The 18,822-nt window shown below is 39.9% G+C and overlaps 1 protein-coding gene and 1 long non-coding RNA gene across 7 annotated transcripts in view; one reads left to right on the plus strand and one right to left on the minus strand.

The window, feature by feature from the left end:
• The window catches only part of LOC147822921 (uncharacterized), a 408,296-nt gene that overhangs the window by 319,942 nt on the left and 69,532 nt on the right, over positions 1–18,822 (minus strand). The window lies entirely within an intron of this gene.
• Trpc7 (transient receptor potential cation channel subfamily C member 7) overlaps positions 1–18,822 on the plus strand; it is a 188,457-nt gene that overhangs the window by 87,028 nt on the left and 82,607 nt on the right. For 2 of the 3 annotated variants that reach the window (XM_013077533.3, XM_087194729.1), the window contains exons 4-5: positions 9,590–9,754; positions 17,887–18,103. In XM_013077533.3, coding sequence (XP_012932987.2) covers positions 9,590–9,754; positions 17,887–18,103 — 382 coding nt within the window. The remainder of the gene's footprint in view (positions 1–9,589; positions 9,755–17,886; positions 18,104–18,822) is intronic. The other variant, XM_087194728.1, reaches the window with a different exon arrangement.

Here is an 18,822-nt window from a genome sequence, read left to right on the forward strand (position 1 = left end):
ATTCTTTAACATTGTAACTATGATTAGTACATAAACATTTGAATTGATGTCAAAATGCTGCATTAATGTCAGCTCAAAGTGGTACATAACATATAGAAAAATAATCTTCATCCAATCCAAGAGATAATCCTCAAACCCTATTTCAGACTCTCCTATACAAGAACTGTTTAGTTTTCATCTCCTCTGCTTTCTGCCTAGTAAAAATGTGGAGACAGTTCAGTGTTTACCAGGCTCTGAATAATAGAGGATTTGTTATATTTAGAAATTATTCTTTGATGAGTCACAGAGAAAATCATGGAGCAAATCTTAAGAGGATTCAGGAAAGCATTCAGTTTATCAATCACTGAACAGAAATTTACTGAGCACCTACTACATGCCAAACATAAGGCTGCATGCTCTTGGGAATACACAGGAGATTTAAAACAGTAGAAAAGATCAGATGTAAACACTAGCATATAGCTATCCACCTCTCGACTCATGAACGATTGCCAAGTGAGTGGACCACAGAATTAAGACCCAGAGGAGTCCAAGACATCTGTGGGGGCTGAGGAACTTTGCAGGACTTGGAGGTAGAGAGGAAGTTGAATCTTGAATGCTGATTAACAACTGAACCTGAGAGAAGCAGGATGGAAGTTCTGTGAACAGGGACAGGGGATGACGATATATGCCATGCTTAGGAACAGCATGTAGAGCAGCTTGGCTAGAGGGAAGGACTCAAGAAAGGAAGGAATTGAAAATAATCCCAGAAGATTTGCTAGAAGCAGTTTCTACTTCTGCTTTAGTAAAAAAGGGCGCATCCCCGTGTGGAGTCAAAGGATTGATGTCTAGATATGGAGAGTAGGCTCTCTGTGACCCTGTGAGAGAGTAGTGACAGTCATCTAGAACTCTGGCCATGACAACACAGCCAGGATGGAAGCTGAGTCACCTCACTAGCAACCTCTGAGCTCATTGCAGTAGGAGAATGCCTAGTGAGCACTGGAAAAGCAAGCACTCCATCCCTCTTCAGGAAAGCCAGCCACAACCTCCTGCCAGGCCACTGTGCTTAGAAAATAGTTTGCCTGCAGCAATAAGAGTCCAGGGCCATTTGTTTTGGTCCTTACCCCACCAATATTACACACAGGCTAGTTCATGCATTATTATATTCATCAGAAAATCATCCTTTCTCAGGTAAAATAGATGCTACTGAGTCACAAGCACAGTTCTCAGAACAACCCACCAAATGGGGGCATTTGTGTAATTCCTGTTGATTCAGAAAAATGGAGGTTTGTTTAAAGAGAGGTGGCAGAGTGTTTTATGTTCTGCTGTCCCTGAGACATAGGAACATAGAGCTGTCTTAAAAAGTAACTCAGCCAGCTACCTGAGTAGGTGATATGAAATATCTGTGGAAGTAAAGCTCCTTCAAAGATGGCCTCTCCTCTTGCTGCCTGCAAAAGTTTCAGGACTCTTAGAGAGCAGCTGCCTGGCAGGACCCTCTGCTGTGGAAACTATCAAGAAGCATGCCAGAGTTGGCTGGGGTTTGGAGTAAATATGTGGAAAAGGAGGAAGGGAGGCTGGAATCAAGTGAGAGATGTTTAATGTGCACCCAAATGGAACCTCCCAACAGTGAAGGGGATGTCTGACAGATATTTGGGTGGTCAGCTAATGAAAAATTTTGAAGATGGTACTACAAATAGGGGAGAGGTTCAGTGTGTCCAGGCAGAGCATCAAGAACCCCAAATTATAGTCACAAAACCCCTTGATCTCAATTCCAACTCCTGTCCCCATCCTTGGCTCATTTTTTCTTATGGTATCTCCCCCAAGAGAAAAGTATGGATTTTTCCTGGTAAGCGCTTTAAATTTTTAGCTCAGTTACTTTGGGAATTAAGAAAGCTGTTATTATTATTGTTTTCCAATCTGTTGGCACTTTTGCAGTAAAAATAAATCCAGCAGACATGAATTCAATCATCTGTTTATCATGTCTCCTGGAAAACAAGAAAACCTTTAACCTTTTGAATCCATATGCCTGTTTCAGATGTGATGTTATACCCACTATTGGTAGGAATCTGCCATACAACAGGGAGGATAAGTAAGGAAGGCCACTTTGTCCTGGTTTGCAATCTGAAAGCAGATAACTTCTAGCTGTGCCATTTCCTCATTCAAATAGTACCCACTCATTGAGCACTGTATTAAGGATGGCAGGAGCTCTTCAGAAGGGGTCTTCTCTCCAGCAGAGGATGATACAGGCACATAACTACAATGAGAGGGATAAAATAAGAATTACATTAGAGGAAAGAAAGATTCTCACCTAGGTCCATAGGGTAAACCTTCATGGAAGAGATTACTGTTGAGATGGACAAAACCTGGACAAGTAGAGATAAGAGGGAAAACATTTCAGGTAGCAAGAAAACCTTAAACAGCGGCTCAGGGATGCTAATGCTTGGGAAACTCTAGGAATAGGTTTGCTGCAATTTGACTAGAGACTAGGAACAAGAAGCAGAAGCATAGAAACCACACTGGAATAGTGGAGGTCAGGTTTTTAACTCTGTCTCCCACTTTCCCTTCCCTTGCTTTGTTCTTCTCCTCCTTTCTCCTTCCTTTCATTTCCTTTTAGTTGCTTCCTTTCTCCCCAGATAACATCCTATCCATCTATACCTCTATCCTTCCATCCACCCCAAACAGTGAAAATGAAGTGGACATGGGATTAGCATAGCAACTTCTACTGCTCTGGAGAAGAAAGCCAGAAATCAACTGTTCTTCCACAAGGATATAGTGCACTGTCGCAGGGTGAAAAGAGACACCCAGAACTCTGGCTGGAAAGCTTCTCCATGGCACATCTGAAATCCACAGGCTCACAGAGATGCCCTCCTGCTTGGCAGACAGAATGGGGCAGTAGCCTGACCCAGAAGAGATGCAGGAAGCTTCAGCTGGGAAAGCCAATATAAGAAAGTGGTTATGAATGGCCACTCTGGAGTCAAATCTGAATTTGGATCCTGGCTCTATGCCCTAGTAACTGTTACAGTACTATCAGCTTTTACATGGGCATAACAATTGTGCCACCACATTGTATGACAAGGAGTAAATGAAACAATGTTCCTAATGTGCTCATCACAGGGTCTGATCCATGGTAAGTGTTCAGTAAATGTTTTCTTTTTATTGTTTTATTTATGATAAGAAACTAAGATCAGGAAAGTTTAAAATCCAAGACAACCAAACCAAGAGAACATTTAGTGAAACGGAATCAGCTCAAGTTTAAGAGTTAGATGAGAATTGAAGCCTCAAATTTCAAGTGGTGAGACTGGGCAGCTTGAGATGACCAAGCCTCAGTTTCCTCAACTGAAACGGGGTGATAACACATCCCACTTTGGACATGCAAATACATAATACATCCATTTTTGAAGGTTATTGTAAAGAATATTATGAAAAATAATATAACTGAAGTTCCTTCCAAAGTAGATCCTCAATAAATAACAGAACAAATTTACATGATGTCTTTAAAACTTTTCATTTTGCCTGGTTCCCATGCTGACAGGCTCCTTGAAAGAGCTATGATTTTATGGGCCTCCCACCCCAAATTTACTACCCTATCCTCCCAGGACTACCATGGATCATGCTCGTCTGAGGGCCACTCCAGTGCTGACTGGCTAAATACACAGACTCAGTGAGCATGGTGACAGTGTCAGTGCCTTACCAAAATGAATTTAAAACTTAATAAAACAGTGGCAGCCAGAAGTGGTGGCACACGCACATAATCCCAGCTACTCAAGAGCCTGAGACAGGAGAATCACAAGTCAAGTTCAGTCTGTAAACTACAGCAAGTCCCTGTTTCAAAATAAAAAGGAAAAGGAGCTGAGGATGTAGCTCAATGATACAGCACTTTCACGGCATCCCTAGTACAACAAAAGGTTGGAGGGGGGGGTGTTTTCTTTTTCTTTATAATCAAGCATAATACATACTCCAGGAATGCTTAACTCTAAAAACACTGGGCCATTCAGCACTCTCTGCTGATGGCATAAACTTAGCAAAGGGAAGAGATAAAAGAACTAAACATCGCTGGAGGGGAACTAGAAGAAGTAGTAGTAGGAATCACACCTGCAATCGTCCCAGTGCCCACCTTTAATACTTACTAAGCACAGGGTCATGTGCTGAGCACTCAAAACACATTTTCTCGAAAAGCTAAGAGCAGTGAGGTGGTTTTCGCATGGTCAAATGATTAAGAATTGAAGACCTAGAATTTGACCCTGGGTGGTCTAATCTCAGAATCTGTGTACCTAACCACTTCTTAGCACAGAGAAACATAGTCTGCAGGATGTTATCAATGGAGACAAAGTAACTAGATTATCCAAGAGTGTGGGGCATACACCAGTAGGTTTCACAAATAAAGAGAAAGGATCAACAAAAAAACAGCATGAAGGGCACCCACTAATGATCCATGCTCCAATTAGCATTTGACATTCCTTACCCACCCACCACAGAAGGCCTTCTCAGGAACTGGCCCGGAGTTGCTGCCGATCTCACTCTACTTTCACTGTCATAAAGCTGAGAGTTCCATGCAGCCACGTCTCCAGCTCTGAGCACAGTGTCTAGTGAGAAGAGTCACTGAGGAAATGTTTGTCGAACCAATGAACAAACCAACACATTAAACTAGTAAACAACTGGTCTTTCCATCTCTCTCCTTCCCTTCTACCTTTCATGGCTTGAAAGAACTGCCAAGACAAAGTGGAAGGGAAGAACATTATGCTATCCTAATTCAGATCTGCTATCCACATTGAGAACAGCCACTTGATGACTAGTCTACTTCTGCCTATGTAGATGGTTTCCAAAAAAAGATTTCTATAAGCAAATGCTAATGTACATGCAGGAGAAAATCTTGACCACAGTCATATCAGACATCAGTGAGGCCTTTGGTGGCATATCTATTTAAAAGAACATTATTTTCTCCATAAGCATTGAATTTCATGAAATTTTTCTCCTGCTATGTTATTCTTCAGCTTATCAAGTCATGCACTACCACATCTCATTACTGTGTAAATGAAGCCTTGTATCAGAGAGAAAAATCTATATTTAAGGAATGTGGAAACCATACAGCTGCCAAGGCAGCCCTCTTCCTGTTACCCTAAAAGAGCAACATGCAGGACTTAACAGCGTTTAAGGTGGGTGTGGGGCTGTAAGGAGGATGGAGAGCTTTCTGGGGGTTCAATAGCTGGCACTGCTCCTCATTCCAGAGGGCCCCTAATCAGCAGAGGAGCAAAGATCAATGTGTCTGATAAATAGACATGATGATGACCCTGGCTGCCCCCACAGAGAATAGCCCATTTTAAGCCAAGAGCTCAATGAATCAAGCTCCACCTTCAGTCCAGGATGATGGGGGAAGAAGTGGATACAGAAGGAGTGGCCTAACAGCCCACTTAGGTTACTCTGATTTTTTCAAAAGAACCACCTGGTTGCTATCTAGACATTTCTAAAGGCAATAACAACACTTCAAGAAAATGTGTGCTAAAATAAAATGGAAATCACAAGTATAGATAGAAAGGTGGCTTAGGAAGTAATCAGGAAGAAGGGAAAAACAGAAGAGGGGAAAAAATGAGAAAGTAAAAGAAAGTCATTGGCTTGTTTTCATTTAACTAATACTAATATAGTACTTAGTATTTGCAAGGTATTATTCTTAGCACTTTACAAACACTAACATACTTACTAGATTTTACAGAAGAGGAAAGCTAAGCAGGGAAAGAGCCAAGAATGACCTAACAACATCTGGCCAGCATAAGGCAGGGCCAGCTGGGAAGCTGTCCATGTACTGAACCACTCACTGGCAGAAAAAGCCTTATATCCTATTGTGATATCTGGACTGTGGGTGCTAATGTCCCCATAAAATACCCCTTAAAATACTCAATATGTAGTTAATTAAGGAATTTTTGTAGCTCTGTAACTTTTTAAAACATCAGATATGTAGCTCAGCAGCACAGCACCTGCCTGGCAAGTGCAAGGTCCTGAGTTCAATCCCTGGTACAAAAAAAAAAAAACGTATCAGATATCTCCATGTGAATGACTATAAAGCAGGGGGAAAAAAATGAAGAATGAAGGGGGTGGCTTTTCTTTAGCCTATAAAAGAAATAGTGGGCCATGGACTAATTAAAATCAAAGTAAGAGCCACAGTTTAGTTAATATGCCTGAGTCCCCATAAACTAGCATTATATTCTTATCACTGTTGTCAGTAGCCGGGAGGAACAAGATGTTTAGGTAAGATATTACCAGAAACTAGCTTTGAGTACAAATGTTACAGTAACTATGAGGCTGATGCAAATGGGCTATCAGGATAATTGGTTTGGGATGGATTCAGGAACCAGCAACCACATGAATTCTGGCTCCTCTTGACTCTCAGGTCCTGTTTCCCAAACTGGCTAATCCCACAGGCTCCTTTCTATGATAAAGAATTTTGTCTCTGAGCCTCCTCCTGTCTCCCCTTGCAGTTTAACTTCTCTTAGCTCTTGCTGTCTATCGCAGTGATGGATATAGTCTGATTTGTTTTCTCTTACAAGGCTACTCAGCCCCACATAAACCCATCTTACTAGATGTTCAGCTCTAGCCCATTGCAAACTCCCTGCTCTGAAGAGTGGGTATCATGTCATGGGAAAATCGAGTCACATCACATGAGTACATTCCCTGAAGAATTTTCCTAAAAATATCCCAAGCTCTAGGCCAGAATGGCTCAGGGCAGGAGTGGCCTGGGCAAGACTCTTGATGACATCTGTCATTTGATCATTCCATTCTTTTGTGAGCTAGATATCAAATAAAACAAGTCCAAGACAATACCAAGTTTCTGAGTTTCATTCCATTCTAGCTGTAGGCTTTTCTTCCATTGATTCCTCTCTGACCTTGCTTTTGAAAATCTTCCTCCCACCCTGAGTTCTTCCTGACTTTGTTCCTCGCCCTTTGGATTAGAGTTTTCTTTGTGTCCTGTTGGTGTAATTCATTTTCTACTCTCATCCTCCTTGGATCAGGGATGATATTTTCAAAATCATAGCAGAAACTGAAAAAAAAAAATCACAAGCAAAAAAAAAAATCCTTTGATATGTATTAAACTATATGTCACAAAGTTGACTTCCAAGGCCTGCCACAGGTATAGAAAAGTGCCCACAAAAAGATAAATATCAATTTGGGCTCCAGTTGTCAGCTGCTGTCAGCTTTCTGGGAGCATTATATCATAAAGTCTATCAATGAAGCAAGGTTACTTTATCATGGAGGAATAAGTATGGTGTGGAAATTAGCAAAGATCTAATGAAGAGAAGACAAAGTCTCAGGAGGCCCCACTTACTTAGTTGGGACCACATGCTTCCTCTCAGGCAAGCCAGGGAAAGTGGGGATAGTCTCCACTGTGTTCTCTCTCAAAACCTCTGTCCGCCCCCACCCCACAGTCTGTTGTGCTGACTCGCCTAGAGAGAGGCAGCAGAGTAAGCATAGGCTTGGCTTTCCCAGACCCAGAAAAAGCTAATGACACTGAATGTAAAGAGAGCTTTCCAGGGAAGCTGAAGTACAGAGAACCACAGGGTGAGTCAAGTGGGAACTCTTTTGCCCTTTCACAGATGTATGCTCCCCACTGCTAATCAAACTGCAGGTCTCCAAAGCAGGACCATTTTGGCACCATTCAAAAATAAAAATGCCTACCTCCTGTGCTCACTTACAAGCCATTCTAGGACCATGTTTTGACTGGACTCTGAGATTTACTGAAACATCTACACTATTTTCTGTTGTTTGTTCCTTTTTGCTGTGAGCCAGAAAAGGAACGTAACATACTACCTGCTGGCTTGAGGATTAAAAATCCATTGTGCCTATACTTGCAGGGAAAGACCACAGTGGTTGCTATAAATCCAGTAATGACATAATAATGTTCATTTGCATCTAATACTCAAGTTGATACTATTATCAGGGGCTACAGGACCAAATTAACCTTTAATAGTAGTGTCCTTGCAGATTATCTACGGCTACTCTGAGTCCCTTGAAACTAGAAATCTTTATGAACATATTGCCATCTGCATTGAGAATTTTAAAATAGCTCTACTTATATTATTATTACAAGGAAAAGGGAATGTTCTGTATTTCCCAGGAATCACTGAACATGTGCCCTTAATATCCAATGAGGCAAATGAGATGCAAATGGGTACATTACATTCCAGGGTAAAGTTGGTCCCTTTGAAAAGTCCCCCATCTATATTATCTAGTCTGTGAATCCCAACAGTGCTCCCATAGTCACAGGTATCCTGAGCAAGGCTAAAACAAACAATGCTTTCCTCCTGTCATAGGAGAGGAAAAAGCTAATGTATATAAATTTCTCAATTTAAATTTTATTCCCATTAATTTTACTTAAATATTGCCTGTAGCCTGACTAGAAAACAAGGTCAACTAAGTAAATGGGCAAGTAGCAACAACTATTGCAGAAAATCAATGTTTTAGTTGCAGCAACCAGGTCAATATGCTAGATCAAGGTGGGGGGGAGTTTTTTTGTCTCTGAATATAGAGATCCATGGTAGAACATATGAATAGAGTGAGCTGCACCCCAAGAAGTACCAGATACTATTTCAGCCTCTTTCTGTACGTCTTCATTCTTTCTCTCTTTTTAACTGGCTTGTTTTCTTGATTAGTCCACACAGTAGAAGAGAACTGCTCTGGTCTCTCCAGGTTACATGTTAACTGTCCACGATTTAGAGAGAAAATCTTATGGGGAGAGTTTAGGTCAAAGTTCCACCCTTAGTCAAATTGCAATGCCCTGCAGGGATTAAACCACACAACATAAAATGACCATAAGAGGTCATTTTGTAAGTTTGCTATTGGGGTCTGACAGCTCCAGGAGACGGAAGTGGTGGTGAGAAGGGTACATGATGTCCCAGAGGAAAGGGACTCCGGATACAATGTATCAGTGCTCCAGCACCTCACAGAAAGCTCCATGGATCCAAGCCTAACACCATTAAGACCTAATCAAAAACTACTGAGTTTACAAGTTCTCTGGAAACACTGTAAGCATTTTTCCTCAGACTACACAGGAAAAGGGAAGGAAACCTTCCTACAATATTCCGTTTAATCCTCCCAGACAGTGTGATAAACTCTGTTTTGCAGATGGGACTGTTGAGGCTCAAAAAGGCTAAGTAGCCAGCCCAAGGACACTAGGCTAGTCAGTGATAGAGCAAAATTCAAACTCAAAATTCTGACTCCAGAATCCTATTCATGATCCCTTCATTCCTCAATGCTGCTTCACCGATGAGCTCTGCCCAAAATTAAGTCTCTCCAGATCAGATGACCAGCTTGAACTGGACTAAAAATTTACTCAAAAGCTACCATTTTTTGTGCCTAAGACTTCTGCAGACCCTCATTTTGCAAAGCACTAGTTTAGCCAGTCCCTAGAAGGCTCTGATCACACCACAAAGCTTCCCAGAATACTGTCAGAAGCCGCACTCACTCCCACTCACTCTCACCTCGTCCTTTCCCCAGCTAGTCTGGTTCTAACACTCAGGCCAGTCCCCAGGTGAAACATTTCACCCCTAGCTTGTATACTGTTTAAGTTCTATCGATGCCATTTTCCTGTTTGCGTTTTGTTTTTGTTTTTGTTTTGTTTTTACAGTTCGTTGCTCATCCTAACTGTCAGCAGCAATTGCTTACCATGTGGTATGAAAATCTCTCAGGCTTACGTCAACAGTCTATCGCTGTGAAATTCCTGGCTGTCTTTGGAGTCTCCATAGGCCTCCCTTTTCTCGCCATAGCCTATTGGATTGCTCCGTGCAGCAAGGTACAGACTGCTTCAGGTGCATGTCGTTTGCAGTTATTTCTTCTCTCTTCTTAGCATGACCTAAAGTTTACTTTGTTCAAATCGGCAGTGGATCTTTTCCTACTATTTAAAGATAATAGTTCTGCATTGGGGATGTAGCTCAGTGGTACAGCACTTGCCTAGTATGTGCAAGTCCCTCAGTTAAACCCCTAGCACCACAAAAACTTTACAAAAAAAGATGATACTCCTGAGGTACCTGTAAAAAGTAGGCAACAACTTAAGAGTTAAACCTGTTAAAACCTGTTTTTAAAAGGAGAAAGATAAAATGGGGATTTTAAATGTGAAATATAATCTAAAAGGATTAATAACAGAATAGAAAGAGCAAATATAGGCACTTTTCCTCTTCTAATTATGCAATGTGCTAAGCACATCCTCCAAACCCATAGTATGATAATTATAATCATGGTAATAGTAAGAGCCTGTACTTATTTGGTATTTTCTCTTTGCTAACATCTCATTTTACTCCCCCAGTTTCATTATAATGCATACACTTCATGCAGTTGGTTTAGAAATGAGAAATGGCTAGTAGGCTGAGAATCAAATGTGGTTCATACTGGAGCACTGCAGACCCATTGTAACATCTTCCTCACTTCCCTAGCCTCTTTGATGAGGCTCTGACCCATGTGAACAAATAATGAGGTTATAAGAAGGAAAAGTGTTCAAAAGGCACAAGGCTGAGGTTTTATCCAAGGGAGACTGTCAAGTGACCAGTAGTAAGAGGAAGAACGGAATCTGCAGGTACCAAACTGTCCCACTGACTGTACCATCATCCCTGCAGCCCAGCCATTTGTGCCAAAACAACAGAAAGCACCAGCACCCCATCTCCAGGCAAGAGTTAGTGCCTAGAAAACCAGTCCACGTAGGAATTTTGAAATATGCTTCATGGATTTAAGATTGTCTTTTAAGGTTACAAAGCTATTTTGATGAGTGATTTTTTTTTTCAGGAATTAAGTTTAGGTAATCAACTTTCAGTAGAAAATGTATGGCTACAGGGAGATTAGTTCCATAGAAAATTTGATCAGCTAATGCACTGATAAAAGTGTCACCAGTGAGCTGACCCTCCTGTCAAGTCCATTTACATACAGAGAATTCAGGTCAGATTGATGGGCTGACTTCAAGGCTGCTGCTGAGGGCCCCCAGCCAGGCAGCCAGTGAAATGGCTGCCTCAAAGTAGGTGAGGGTCATAAACAGAGATCAGGACTTAACCCCATCTTCCATAGGACAGTTTTAAAAATGAAAGCTCTAAAACTGAGTATTTATGGTATTCAACTTTTCATCTATTGAGAATTTTTTTCCTATGGCAATCTCATGCCATGGACTTATAAATCTAAGTTCTCCAAATAACTTATATGTAAAGCAATTTTCCCTGTCCTTTATTATGAGCTGAAAAAGCCCAGAGAATGAAAAGAAACTAACCAGGCTGAGGGCTGAATTGGAGCTGGTCTTTGGCTTTGGACACATTTTGATGGTGGAATCATCTAGTCTATAATCGAGGCTGGATCCTGGCCTTCACTCAGAGCCTGCATGGATAGGCACACTTGTCTCCACTCTCTGTGAGCCTTAAAACTAATTCTAGGCTTTCAGTAATTAAGATAACAGCAACATTATGGAGAAAATGCTGCCAATCCCCACTTTTGGTACAAAGCTAAATGTGATAGGTTCCAAGAAACTGGGACTAGCCAACATCAGATAACTGATTTGCCTCTGCCTGCCTAGCCACATGGGGAAAGATTCAGAAAGAGATGATATGCCAGTTACTGACTAAATTTAGATTTTTGGTAGGTCTGAGATGAATCTTGGCAAATATGCATATGTGATCAGCCAAAAAGGGTATGTGATTATGAAAAGGAAATTCTTGGGCACTGTAAATCTCAGAAGCTAAGTGCTACCAGAAGATATAGTGGTCAGACCTATAGTGGTCTTTAACATCTGGAGGAAATGCTTGCAGGAAAGTTTGGCCCATGACTGAGGCTTTCTCTCCTCTGTACAGATACTTATTGATTGACATTTGGTGCTCTCAAAACTTCCAGTTAGACTACAAAAATAAAGCACTTGAGATAAACATGATCCCATCATTAAGCCACTTGTCACTTCTATGAGCTTTCTAGATTTCAAGCACAAGAATGAGGGGCACATTGATAGCTGAATGACAAGTCTCAGTCCGTAGCATGAGGTGACTCTGGGTGGCACTGCTCATTACAAGGAAAGATTCCCTCATTAAAGAGCTTGTCGAACTTGCTCTGAGGAAGCCAAAGGACAGATAAAGCAGTCAAGATATTTTTAGTCTTCCCTTTCACCATTTAGAAAAACATTCTTTTCAAGTTTGGCAGAGATACTGGGAATTACAGGGAGGTCACAACTACTGTGTGACAAAACCAGCCCTCTCTAAGACTCCTGATGCACAGAATACCATGTCCTCCCAGGAGGAAGGCACAGTGGAGAAGTTTGTTAATAAGCTGGTATTTCTCCACTCAATGGGGTTACTGCCTTGTATTTATTTCTGTAATTTTATGAAGAATACAATGGCATTCCAAGGATTCCATGTTCTAATGACATTATTGCACTTCCATTTAAGAAATTAGACATTGATATTCTTTTATAAGTGTATTCATAAAATGTCACTGCCAAACTTCATCAGCATCTAGCAAATGTTGGAATTTCTGTTTCCAACTTAATGGTGCATTTACTTCCTAATAGTTGCTGTCCTAATTTAGGGACTATTAAGAACACCAAAATTACCTTAGCCTGCCAAGATGAACTATTTATTTATTTCCCATTGAATTCCCAAGGCTGTTAACTCTATTTTTATATTCTTTTAAGTTTCTGAGGGTCCCTAAAAAAGGGAGTTAAAAATGGAGATTATAAAGCTGAAGGTTACTAACAGGAGTTCAGCTAATATGTTGATTGAAGAGGTTAGCCAAGTTGGAAATGGGTACATATGATGCTAAGTATAGGCATGGAGCATGGGACAGGTTTGGTACAATCAAGGCAAAAGAACAATGATTTTGTTCATCATTTCTCACTGTCATCATGAGCATAGTTGAGGCCAGGCAGGCCACTGGGAGACCAGTGAGTTCTTAACCACACGTATGCATGCAATTAGGTCTTTTCCTACAATTCTTTATCTTCTCAACAAGAGTTCCCATGTGAAAAGGGCCTTTATAGCTGACTAGGCTATTTCCATCCTTTCCTATTCTATTGTGACTCATAATTTAGATTGTGAGCTGAAAGAATAACAATCATGCTCAAAGATTCAAATAATGTCTCAATAGCAGGTAGACTAAGATAGAAGTCAGTATCATAAAAATGTAGAGGAAGTACACAAGTTCTAATTATAAAGTGTGACAGGAGATTGCCTTGATTATTTGTTAAGTGTCATTGTTTAATTATCCCTAAAATTATTCCCAAAAATCAGAGAAAGAGAGCTGTAAATAAATTTCGAATCCAACCTGTTGTTTTTGTAATATGTAATCTATCAGTCTTCACTGCCACATAATTTTATGTAGAGGAATCTCAAAGAATTAGTTGTTACCCTCCTCCAACATCCCAAACAAGAACACCTACTGAGAAAGGCATGAGTCAGCAGCTTTTGAAGATCTCTGCTTTACCTTACCTAAAGCTTAGGATTTGAAAGAGTCCCCAGTCCAGGAGCCAACTAGGAGAATAGGGTGATTCCAGAGGCCTCTGTTTCCCCCACATTTGTCTCTACCAGAGAGCTACCATAAATTACAGAAAATCATGGCCAAAGAGGGAAAAATTACATCAGGAAAAGGGCTGCTGCTCTTCATTTAGTAATACTTCTGCATCCAAGTTTGAAAGATTAGTCCACCACCTGTCACTCGGACGAGCTAGAACTAGCTGGTTCCTTTCATATTGAGCCCTGTCATAGCCCTGAAACATTATTCACCATCTCTCCATCTAGTTTTTAACTATAGATTTTAGCCTGTGTCTCTCCCCACTAACTTTGAAGGAAAGAACCAACCCTTGTGCCTTATTTTATCTCCACTACCTCTAGTACCCGGCATCATGTTGAACATAGGTGGTTCCCCAAATGGGCTTGTGGATCTCCCTTTGTGAACCCTTGCATCTAAACTTTTCAAGAGTCAGTCAAGTTTCATTTAAGCTGGGGCCGGGGGTTTGGCTCAGTGGTGCCGCAGCCTACCTCGCAAGTTTCATTTAAGCTTCCCCTCGGTGGAATTCTGTGAACTCACTGACATGTTTGGTACTTGCTTTGTGGGTACTATACTACTTAATCACTGATTATATCAAACCTATGTAGGAGGTAATAGTTTTATCTTCATTTTACAGAAGAAACTGAGACACTAAGGGATTAACTTGCCAAAAAAACTATGGAGCTGTGATTTAAATCTAGGGCCTCTAGCTTCAGAGATCTGCCACTACACATACATACATATACACACACACCTGCACACACTTCTGAAGGTACATCAACAGTATTACAACATTCAGTGCTTATTGTACATATATTACCTGCTGAACAACTGACCTTGGAAAAGATTTGATTCCGATCATTATTATCTGGCAGGACTTTTCTGGAAAGGGGAAGTCAAAATCATCACAGAACAAAACCCACTCCTTTGTTTTCTTTCATTAGAAAGAAATCTCATCATCTCATTGTAAATCTCATTATCACGGAGTATCTCTACAGACCACAAAACAAAGTGTGATTTCACACTGCTACAATACCTTGATTACAGACATCTAAATGAACACTCCTATATTATAAAAAGGAAGATTCCTAAGCCTTAGGATAGACAGTTTGAATAAGAATTGGGGGAGAACATACTGAGGAATCTACCACTAATTTAATCAGGGCATCTAATACAGCATCTGAGAACCAGTAGACCTTAAAGAACTGCACGTTTCTTTTTGGAATCCTTCCAAAGTTTGCCTCCATTCAGCTCTCCAAAATGTAAAGTTAACCCTTGCTTAAGACCATTAACAACTTCCAGAAAGTGAGGGTGGCATTTGGTGGAGACTCTGTAGGTTTCAGTCCAGGAAGATGTGTTAGAAACATTGTCTCTGCATTCTACTGCAACCATGGTCACTGACCTGCTTTGTCATGATGTGGGGACCCACAAGCCACCAGGTCCCATTCAGGTGCTTACACTTGTGGTTAGCGGAAAGAGTTCAGGGGCATGGAACAATGTTGTGTCAACCAGTGAAAGGTGCCCACCCAGGAGGATCTGTGAATACCACATGTTTGGAGCTAATCCAAGGACACTAGTCAATTGTTCTCATGTTCATACATTTCTTAATAATAAAAGAATAGTACCCAAGAAGTTTGGGGCAAGCCAGAGACTTAAATTCTACAGGGCTGAATCTCCTGCTGCTTTCAGCTCATATGGTCCTAATAAAGACTAAGCTGCATTAGTATGTTTTCAGATGTACAGGTTCTGCGTTGCAGAGTGGACTACAGCCCCCATCTCCCAAAGCTCTGGCATCAATTTTAATCTAAAACTGTTACCTGACCCAGCTTCAAAGATTCCACAGCTAAGGGCTGCTGGCACATATTGGCTGACTTCTGACCTTTCTTTTAACTCATCTGGAGACCTTGTAAGGAGGTGAAGGGTGTTTTCCCTGGGTAATTTACTTCAAAACTTATCTCTGTGGATAAAATACAGAATTTCACACATGCATACACACACCTGAAAAGAAAAGGCCACTGTAATGATTGGATCTCATCTGATCTTTATCTAAGTTTTACTAGTTAAAAAGATACATTCAAGGCCAGAATAAAAGGAAAAGAGCATCAATTCCTAATCTCATTTTTCCTCCCTATGACATAGATCACATGGGAACTAACCCAGGATAACCTCCCAAATCAACACAGGGCATTATCTGGGGTTTCTTCCCCTATTTGTTTTGCAACAAATATAACCATTTTTACAGACTCATCTTTTGCCAGAAGATAACAATATAAAAGAGGTAACAAATTAAGCATAAATCTCCTGAAACAAGGTCTTCTGGAGGATCTCAAGGCCAGTTTATGTTTAGCTGCCAATATATTGAAATAATCAGGTACCCTAACTGGGTGTGAAAATGGAGAGGTATACCCCATATCTTCATCTGAGTGGTCAGTAGAAGATACTTTGTAGAGGTGACAGACAAAGAGTCAGGGAAACCGGCCAAAACCATCTCTTTAGAACTGTGTCTATCTCATAGTGCCCTACTTTTTCTGACTTCTTGCAGACCTGATGGGACACATAAGGTCTGGAATCCCCTGCCCTCTCCTCAGTCTCCCTTTTCCACCTCATTCCCATCTCCTCCTGCAGTCATTCTGTCTTCCCTCATCTCTCATAATCACTTTGGCCAAGACACAGTAACAAGAAACAATGTGATAATTATTGTCCCCTGTATGTACCAAAATACCACAAGGTCCTGGTCCTGGGAAATGGGGCTCCAAGATACCAGCATCATTACCTAAAATGTTGAAAAATTAAAACTAGCTATTTGATATCATATAAATCAAAATATATATGGCTTAATTCATTTTTTACCGAATATATGAGATGTTTTATTTGTCCTTACACTTCCTCTATGCACTCTGAAATTAGTACATGTCTATTGCTAAAAATACTCTATAGTTTCTATTTTTTTAAATAATAAAGCTAAACATTACAATATACAGAAATGTTTTCTATAAAATGCAGCCCTGTGAATGTCAGGTAAACATTCCTTTTCATTTCTAAAGTGATTCTTAGTGTCATATGACAATATGCATGGGAATGCAGGTATCTGGCAACACAATCAGGGATTCCCAGTGCCTGGACCTGAAATGTGGGTTTTAAAAAAGACAAAAACCAGCTATTATTTTTTATTTCAATTGATGGGTTCTGTAGCATCAGAATTATAGTTAATCATGTTACACTATTAACTGGAATTAAAATTGATAATTATCATACTGAAGCACATTAAAAGAGCATTATCAAGCCATCTGATTTACAAATGTTACATTGAACATAGTCATAATTAGAGAAGTTTTACCTAAAAAAGCCTGTAACTGATTTTTTTGTTGGACCAATACTGTATCTCCTGGGTGACATTTCACTCTAGGACTATTGAATGAGGCAGAATGTTAACATCAATTAATCAACCACCAGTTATAGTTGAATATCTGCCCGAAGAAGTAGCCAAGCTTCAGAAAAGATCTCCCTCTTTGCTCTTGTCTTGTTAGTGTACCTGGATGAGGGGTAAGTCATGGTGCTTAGGTAAGGGAGATAACAGTGACCTAGAAGAAACTGAAGTGAGTTCATTAACAGGAGCTCAATAAAGACTTGATATGCACCCCTTAATTTAATTCCCAAAGGTCTAAGCAGCCTTTGGATAGAATGTCATGAAACACAAAGATGTGACTAACACTGGCTACCAACAAGGGCAACTTTTGGACCATTTCAGGCTCATGTAGAACAATTATACAAATTAACATTATAAAATTTATAGTAGTACAAGTCTATGTTATATAAACATGATACAATAAAATTAGAATTATTTAAAACAGGAAAAAAGTCTTATCTGTTTGGAAAGTAACCCCTGATTGACTATAAATCAAAAGAGAAATTTTAAAATACATACAACTGAAAGTCAGTGAAAATGCTTCCTGTCAAGTTTATGGGAATATAGCTATAGCTATTTGCAGAAATCCATAGCTTTAAATAAATTTGATAACAAATAATCTAAGCATAAAGTCCATAAAGTCCATAAAAGGTAAAATAGCAACAGAACACACCCAAAGTGTGTTTTTAAAATCATGAACTCTACTCAGATCTGAAGGACATAAAATTATATCCATGGGGTTGTGAATATCTGTACAATCATATGCAGCATGATGATATGTCAGTGTGTTATATTCCTTAACATCCCTTCTACTAAGACTTCTAAATGGAGAAAAAACTGAAGTTTTTGGTCAAGAAGCATCTCCTATGTAAGTTTAGGGGAAAATGTTTGGTTTCTGTCCAAGGTGGAGGATTCTCTGATTAAAGTCTGGTTTGATAAAATCAGTGTTTTAAAGATAGACCTGCACCAACCAAGAGCTGCCAGTATAACATATCTTGTACACATTTTGTTTCCAGCTAGGACGAACATTGAGGAGCCCTTTCATGAAGTTTGTAGCCCATGCAGTTTCTTTTACTATCTTCTTGGGATTATTAGTCGTGAATGCATCTGACAGATTTGAAGGTGTTAAAACCCTGCCCAATGAAACCTTCACAGACTACCCAAAGCAGATCTTCAGAGTGAAAACCACACAGTTCTCATGGACAGAAATGCTCATCATGAAGTGGGTCTTAGGTAAGCAAGTCACTTTTTTATTTTTCCCTCCCCTAATTTTAATAGGACATTATCAGGTGTGGGGTATATCTCAGTGGCACTGCACCTGCCTAGCATTCATGAAGCTCTGGGTGGTTTGATCTCCAGCACAAAATAAAGAACATTATTAAATTCTAACTTCTGAACTGTCTCTTCTCATAAGTTTATTCTTTTGTTTTTTGTTTTTTGTTTTGGGGTGTTTTTTTTGTACCAGGGATTGAACTTGGGACCTTGTGCTTGTGAGGCAGGCAATGGCACCACTGAGCTAAATCCCTGGCCCTGTAAGTTTATTCTTGATAGACAAAATGGAGCATGAATGTTTAACCAGAAAATGTTTAACCAGAAAAGTAAACATCTATATGTGCTGGTATATGAGATGCACAGACTTATAACATAAATTACCATTTTGAAAGAAAACATTTGGAGGGAAATTAAAGTACCTTTTATTATGCAAATATTAAGAGTGATTATAGAGTGTGTTTTTCATGGAGAACATATTGTTTTGATCAGTTTCCTGAAAGCCTTAAGAAATTATATTCTGCTTCTAAAAAGAAAGTATAAAATTACACAGTTTAAAAGATTTTTTTTGTAATTGCATGTCATAGTCACTTTTTGGTAACTAATTCTAACTCTGGCCTCCAAAAGATTCATGTGTATCTCTTTATGGATATGCATTTAATCCATATATAAAAGTCACCAAA

This window comes from Heterocephalus glaber, unplaced genomic scaffold (genome assembly GCF_053883595.1).
Source record: "Heterocephalus glaber isolate CG9 unplaced genomic scaffold, H.glaber_assembly_v1.0 deba00001606, whole genome shotgun sequence".
Taxonomy (NCBI): domain Eukaryota; kingdom Metazoa; phylum Chordata; class Mammalia; order Rodentia; family Bathyergidae; genus Heterocephalus; species Heterocephalus glaber.